The 8,243-nt window shown below is 35.2% G+C and overlaps 1 protein-coding gene across 5 annotated transcripts in view; it reads right to left on the bottom strand.

The window, feature by feature from the left end:
- Nucleotides 1–5,881: 5,881 nt before the first annotated feature.
- Nucleotides 5,882–8,243, bottom strand: part of CCSER1 (coiled-coil serine rich protein 1) — a 613,005-nt gene continuing 610,643 nt past the window's right edge. For 4 of the 5 annotated variants that reach the window (XM_090138797.1, XM_090138799.1, XM_090138798.1 and 1 more), the window contains one exon: nucleotides 5,882–7,706. In XM_090138797.1, coding sequence (XP_089994923.1) covers nucleotides 7,224–7,706 — 483 coding nt within the window. In that variant the 3' untranslated portion in view covers nucleotides 5,882–7,223. The remainder of the gene's footprint in view (nucleotides 7,707–8,243) is intronic. The other variant, XM_090138800.1, reaches the window with a different exon arrangement.

Below are 8,243 nucleotides of genomic sequence, written 5' to 3'. Positions count from 1 at the left end.
CTAGATTTTTCCCAGTTACAAAACATCTGTTCTCCACTTACATGGATTTTATATACTGTTGAGCATCTTGCTTACACATCAGATGCATCACTGAGTAAGAATTTTGATTTCTTATATTCATGTAACATTATCACTACATGCAACGTGCGGAATATGTACAAAGTCCTTTTATTATCTCTTCAAATTCTTAGCCATGAGAAAGAAACAGATTTCTAAAAAAATTAATGATTTGGAAAACAAAGCACGCTGTTATAGCTGGACTGAAGCAGGAAGGCCGTTTCTTATCTTTTCTACTTATCTGTGAGCCTTGAAGTGTATTTATACAAAATGAAAAATACTTTTTATATATTATACCTTTCAAACAATAAATAAGAATGAAATTGCTTATGTTAGAGAATATATTATTAGTTTGTTATCTTTCCAAAGAATCAGAATTTTTTTTTTTTTCTTTTTTACCTTTATAATATTGTTTACATGCTCAAAGTTAAGCAGAAAATTCTGAACCCTGTTTAAATCAAGTTTTGGTAAGAAAATTAATGCAAGCTAGTTTCTAATTCACATTAAGCCCTTATATAAAGTGCGCTAACATAATGGAAAAATAAGAATAAATTTAAATCCTACTAATACTGTTGTTATCCATATACATTATACTCACCCTATTAGGGCTTTTTTAGTGTGATGAAAATGGGATCAAATCATGTAATATATTTGTCTACATAGGTGCTTGAGATTCTTTTTGGATAGATTAAACATTTTACTGAACAGATATTAAAAGAATCCAGAGGAGCCTTCTGGATGTGATGTGGTGCAGCCTGTCTGCATAGTCAGCCTATGCATGTATCTACACGAAATGTTTCTGAAAGAGAGGCACAGCAAGGGTCACAATACAAAATATAAGGCAACATTATCTGTACACAACAAAAACTTTTATTTGTGGTATATTTTATTCTCTGTCATGTCTGTAGAGATTTGAGAAACCAACAGATAATGACATTTGTCACATCCATCAGGGTCTCTCAAATGTTGCCTGGTTCAGATCAAACTGAATAGATTTTCAATCTCCAGGGATCACGTAGAGACCTTCAGGTAAGTTTATTCTTGCTCTACTTCACATAGGCAGGATTACTTTTGTAGAAATCCTCAATAGTCCTCTGTATCTTTAATACAGGACTGAGGGCAAAAATCATAAAAAGAGTAAGATTTGCTGGTAATGAAGGCAACAAAACATGGCACATCCGAAAATATTTAGCAGCACTACAAAATGCAAGTGACAATCACGGCTAAGAACTTACAGGAAATTGATGCTAACATGTTACAGAGGTTCTTTTCCTGAGGAATATTTTACGTATATTCCAAAAAACATAAACAAACAAACAAACAACAACAACAAAAACATAAAATATTTCTAAAAAAGACCAAAAAGTAAGTTCCCTTACCATTACCTTTGCAACAACAGAAAATCCTTAGAGTTCACACAGTTGCCCTAGGAAATAAACTGCAAATCTTGAGCCCCACAGAGGACAAATTTCGACTGCCTTTTATGCTGTAAGAAGTTAGCATCATGAGCATCACAGTGTACATGTCCTCAAAACTTGGACAAAAAAATCTGCAAGAAAGCATGATCCAAACAGCTAGAGTTTACTAGGTTTAAAGCAGCACATGACATTTTTATCTTTGACATGATTGGCTAAATCCCAGTGAAACACATTCTGCAGCTGCTGAAATTTCCAAATGATGTTAGGAGTGCCTTGTGTAGAACATGCTAGAGTAAAGTGAATATAAAGGCAGCTTTGGCCCACATGATTTGAGAGCGCTCTTCTCCTAAGAGGCCTCTGCCAAGTTCTTGCTGACAGCAGAAGATTAAAATGCATCCTGGAGAGGATGCTATACAGTTCTCCAAGATGTGTGAAGGCCCCCACCACTTTTCTCAGCTTACATTCAAACTCTATTTTATCTGGCATAAGCATCAAACTGCAAATTTTCCTTCAGAAAATAAGTAAGTAAATAAATAAATAAATAAATAATCATCTGGAACTCTGGGAATCTGGAAGAAAAGAGGCTGTGAAATATTTCATTAATGCACTCAGATACAGACTGTCACTGTTCCAGCCACTCCATAATTTTGTAAGACGACTGCAGTGGATTTTCAGATTCATTTCAAAGTTTTGCTAGAAGTCACTGTTACTCTACTGTATGAGGGGATTTCATTTATGACCTTTGGAATTTTATAAGCAGATTTTTGGTGTTTTTGTTGCTGCTGTGATTGTTTTGTTGATGGTATTCTGTTGTTTTATTTCTGCATACTACTACAAAGAAAGAAAAAAAAGTAAATTTTTCCTAGATTGCAAGTTGGTGTTTCTGTTGGATCAAATTTTTGAGATCTTCTTTTCCATATAAACTGAGACAAGTTGGGCTAAAGGGCTACAATCCCAGTTGTCAGGTCATGCACTCAGTGTAACTTAACCGAAGTCAATGGTGTGCTGATCAAACCAGTGGAGACATTACAGTTATGCCACAAGAGTCAGAAATCCCTGGCTTTTGGGAAAGACGAAATTACCAATTTTTAGGTAGCAACTAGAATGCACTTGTGTGACAAACCTGAATAGGTAAGCTTTCAAATGCTCAAAATATGCAAAAATCATAGTCAGGAAATACTTACTATCAAAGCTTGCAGAAAGAAAGTCATATAAGAAAAGCCCATTTGGCATATCTGTGTCTATTCTAGAGGTAAAAGCAATGAACTAAAATGTTAACAGTCTGGGTTTTAAAAAAAGGAACCTTTACCATCTGTTTCATTTTGTATATAGAAGGATGGGCTGTCTTTAAAAGGCAGCAAAAATGTATCCTATGGAATGCTTTCAGATGCTACCAAATTCCCTAAACATGGAAGGGATTTTGTAGACTTTTCCTTCCAGTATGGAATTACCATTTATACTTCATTCACACAGACAAGCAATACAAAAACAAAACAAAACAAACAAAAAACAAACAACAACAAAAAAACAAAAAGCAACTCTTCCAGTGCTTTGAAAACTAAATATAAGAACTGTGCTGGACAGGTGTTCTCCTTCCATCTTAATAATTTATAATTAAGATTGGTCCTAGTATATTAATGCATTCTACTCAGTAACCAGGTTGGACAGGGCCCTAGGCAGCCTGATCCTGTGGGTGACACCCCTACCCACAGCAAGAAGGTTGGATCTTGGTGGGCTCTAAGGTCCCTTTCAATCCAAGCCGTTCTGTGATTGCATAAAACGTATCTTGTAGAATGTATTTACTCTAGGGAAGCAAGGATCATAATAAAGACAACATACCATTTCATGTATGTATAATCAATGAATACACAGATGTTATAATTAAGAAACATACAACAAAGTTAGGCTAAACAGGTTATCACAGTAAAGAAGAATGGAAAGAAGAACGAAAGCTTACCCTTGTCCTAGGCTTGCTGAGAAGACCCCAAAAGGAGCAATCTCCAAAAGAAATCATTCCCCAGTGCTAGTCAGCTCTTAAATGGGGTCTAGGAGAGGCGGAGCAAGGCTCCACCCCATCCGGTAGCACAGGAGGATTACCTTCACTTGTGCTCCCAGGGCTGACTCATTGCTCACCTCAGGTGTTTAATCAGAGGTTCAGGCCGTGATTCAGCAGTTCCCATACAATGTGTACCATTAAAAAGTATTTAGAGCACGTATAATGTTTTGCTTGTGCCAAGTGACTGCTTCAAAAAATGGGACACTGATTCAAATGGAAGCAGCTTTTCTTTGGGGATTTCCTCCTTCTTAAAATGCCCTCTATAACACCATAAAATATGGAAGTAACAAGAAGAAATTTTCAGTAGAAATTTTACAGTTACGCTTCATGTACAGAAACTTTAAAAAAAAAAAAAAGAAAAAAAAAAGAGGTACTTCTGTGGCAAAAATAATGTTTTTTCCCCCTGGTGTCACGTCTTTGGATATGTACAGCCTTGGAGAAATGTATAAATCATTCTATACATGAAACTCTTAAAAAACTAGAAATTTTTAGTACAAAGGAATCAATTTACTGAAAGAATGTCCACATGCCATTGCTTTATGATTTAGTATATACACAAGAGGATCAAACAAAGGACCTCTGTCTTACAGTTACTGCCATACTGTATATTAACATGTGGCTAATATCGTTCTCTGGGTGAGATTTACACTTAGTATTACAAATAACATAAGAGTGCTGAAAATACTGATACAAAACAGTTTGAAGATGACATTTTAAAAATATTCCTCACTTTAATTGAACTGTTTTTTTTTTCCCAGTGTTTTTTTTTTTTTTTTAAGATTCAGCTTTATAAAAGATTTTCCAAGAAAATAGTAGCATTTAAAATGTATTTTTCTTTCTTTTTTTTTTATTTTTTATTTTTTAATATGTAGATGGATTTATTTAATAAAATGTAATCCAAAAGTCTGTTTTTCCAGGAAAAAAAAACCAACTACAGATACAGTATAAAGTTAGCATTGAAGAGGTTGGTCTTTGTTTTGTTTTTTGTTGTTGTTGTTTTGTTTTGTTCTTTTTTATTATTATTTTGTTTTTAAATGTAGTTGTTGTATATTTGTGTCCTGGAAAAAATACCCTTGATTGCAATATATGCTAATTTATGTACAGATCTGAAATATAATTGCATACATCAACTCTTAAGATTAGCAAGACTGAAATATATTGTTATCAATAACTAACTGTGCTTTCAATCTACCATAACTGTAAGAGACTGCTCAGAGAAAAACACAAGTTTTAATAATGAAAGTCTGTTATTACTATTTCTTTTTGGTAGAGTTTAAACTATCAGTTTCAGTGCAGGCCTATGAGTCTTTAAAACCCATAGTTAATTCGGTTAAGCTGTGTTTGAATTTATTTTTTTTTTTTTTTCCATTTTGGCAGTGGCAATATACACATAAATGTATAAAATCACAAAAAAACGTTTGGCAAATGTTTATACTGATTCTTATGTATCCAGCTCAGGACACTCAAAATTATCATCATAACATACTTAGACAAAACTGGGTCTTTTCAACATCAGATAACATTATCTAATTTCCTCTACTCTAATTAAAACCCTCAAGAAATAGAATCCTGAAAGGTTAGGCTGCTGAACTTTTCAGAATATCTGCCAAGCTCATAATCTCATTGTTAATGTATCCAATCCTTGCCTTCATCTAAATATTAAGTAGTTTAGCAGATATGTTTAACATTAGGTAGGATTTGTCTCATTAATTCATTTTATATGCCCTGTGTCACTTACCTTTAAAAGTTATTAGTAGTTATAAAATCTTTTTGCATCGTTTGCTACTTTAGTTCTCACACTAGTTTGTTGCTTTGTGTGAGAATGTGCTATTCCCTTGCCTTTCATTATCCATCACCAGTTAAACAGAGGTGTGACTTGTCTCAGATCTGCCTCAATCATATTTAAACATCCAGATTATTTATAAGCTACTAACTATACATCCTAATATCATTCAAACAGATTAGCTGCCATCAGAGAGGTTGCAAACTGTCATGTTCAGTATATACCACATGTTTACAGCATCCTGTCCATGATACTTGTTTTCAAGCCCTATAAAAGGGGAAAACCAGTTCTTTTGGTGCTGATAAGCCTTCAGGTTCATCGGGATCAGATGAATTCACATTCCCATGAGATTGGCAAGCTGCATGTCAGGTAGTATTTGCTTCATCTCACTTGCATTTAACATGTCAAGACTAGCAAACCTGCTGAGCTACTATACGCCATGAAGTGCAGATATAGTCCACAGAAATTAAATTTACACAGATAGTTTAGACTTGGTAATAAGATAATCTCACTTAATATAGTCTTTCACCCTTTTTTTTTTTTTTTTTAATTTAGTAAGTGAAATGAAGTTATACGATCCATTATATAGAGGCTGCTCTGAAAGGAATGCCTTTTATCTCCATGGAAACTACAATAGATACAAAGAGCACAATAACTATTTGATAGAGCAAATTCTCAGCTAAAAAATACTAGTTTTCAACCATTAGCTATGCATTTTTACCAGTGATGAACAAGAGCCTGCATGCAATGCTCCTAAACATCTGCACCAGCAGGTATAAACCACTATTCCCATCACTACTGCTGAAACACATCACTTACAAACTCATTGTGCTCACATTCACTGTTTGGTCTCCATCAATGCTCAGTGAGGATCAATAAATGTCAATGGGTGCTATTTTTTCCACATGGAGGAATTCAATCATACATCTTTGCTTCGTGTATACTTCCATCAGACACCATTTTGTCAGACTGCTCTTCTGCTGCCAACAAAATGTAATGGAATATTGTTGGAAAGGATCAACCTCTATCATGCACTAACATCTGCTTCTGATACCACATGCTAACATAATAAAATAGGAGGCATTACTTTCGGAGCAGCCCTGGTAACACAGACTGTGACATTGTGTCATGAGCGATATAGTGTCTGCAGAGAACAACCATCACCTCAATGTGATGTGTGCCTACAGAACAAAAAGACCAGAACAAATGTAGCTAAAAAAAGGTAGGGAGAGGAAAAAGAAGGTTGAGAAATCAAGCTGTCATCATTATTTTCTGTTCCAATTATTCTGATTCAATTACCCAGTGAGCCCCTATGATCTTCGCTTGTAGATGAAGAAATGTCACTTCCTCTAATTGTGGCATGAGGCCTTGATTAAACATGTACAGCAAGAAGAGGTAACACACATCTACAAGTGAGCAAATTTCCCTGTAGCTTTAAGAGGTTCAGAGACTTCTTACTCTTTATTTCCTTACTCTCTATTCAGTAGGGTTTACTAATTATGTATCTATTCATTCCTCACATCTACTTTAACAGTAACATTATTAAACATTCACAGTATTATTTAAGACCACTTTCTAGAACTTCAGGGGATGTTAGTGGCTTTATAGAGACAAAAGAAAAAAAAAACCACTTAGCCAACTTTGGACCAGCAATGCCAGCCCAACAGTCCCATTTATTCTACCAGGTAGTGACTTTTGTGTGACAAATGAACCTAGTTATTTAGCAATCTAGTTCATCCTTTTCCTAAAGTTCCTGATGGGAAAGTATGAAACCTAGAGTATGTTAATTTTTAATTTATTTTTTTTCAAGTAAAGGTAGCAGCAGGTAAAAACTTATTACTCAGCTCTGTGTGAGCTTATGTTTCCTTTCAGTGGACTCTCATTCTATGGCAAGAAGACAAGAACCTTGCTACCCATCTTGTTGACCTAAAGTCTGCAGCTCTGCTGTGTGTAAATTGTGGTGAAGGAAAACATTTTTCCTGCTGTACATATGTAAAGAGATGGGTCCCCTTGGAGGCTGTCCAAGTCTGCCTGTGAAAGTGGTGTGCTGCTGAGGTACAGCAGTATGGTCTTTTGGAGCTCCTGAGAACAGTGGGTAGCGGTCTGTCTGAGATGCAGGCTTTGCTGTGCTTGGTGCTGTAGTGGCCAAACCATTCTGGGTGGCCTCTGAAGTGAAGGCTTCATAGGCTCCTCTAGTATGCTTGATGACTTCCACTATCTCCTTCTCTTTCAGGAGGTTGCTCAGACATAAATTAGACAGTTGACAGCTCTTGCTTTCATAGGCCGTTGCTTGGTTGTTTGAGTATCTAAAAGGGTCCTCGGTGGGAGTATGTGCTGACTTTCTGTCCCTTGTGCTGAGATTTTGGCTCACCATTCTGTTTGGATATGTAGCCTGGAGCAAATAAAAAACAAACAAAACCCAGAAGTTTTAGTAACAGAGCATCTTAGCAGGAAAATGGCAGAGAGTACATGAAACACTCCTCACTATATCACAATGTATAATGTACATGGCTGAGCACTGAAATGAAAGCTGAATCAACAATGCTGCTCAAACTCCCAAACACTGCTAGCATAAAATAGAAGAATTGCTCATTCATTCATTTAACAAAACTAACATTGACAAATACTTATCATATGTAATTATTTGAGATATTTCTTTAAATAAATAGCTTAAATCAGAGATTTTTTTTTTTTTCAGAAAAAGGAAAATATAAACCTTATAAACAGAGTTTCAAGAGCATTAAATATGATGGAACAACAAGAATTTTTATTGAATAGAGATCAACACTTAACACTCTAAAATATTAGAAAACATAAAGAACATCTTTTGAGAGAATCTTCATGCCTCATTTAAGCTCAGCTTTCAATGTCCCTTGAATCTAGGTGTTTTACAGTGTACTTAAACACATGCCAATGTGCTCTGCTAGAG

Source organism: Phasianus colchicus, chromosome 4, assembly GCF_987193195.1.
Source record: "Phasianus colchicus chromosome 4, bPhaCol1.hap1.1, whole genome shotgun sequence".
NCBI lineage: Eukaryota > Metazoa > Chordata > Aves > Galliformes > Phasianidae > Phasianus > Phasianus colchicus.
This window is presented reverse-complemented; position numbering and strand designations above follow the sequence as displayed.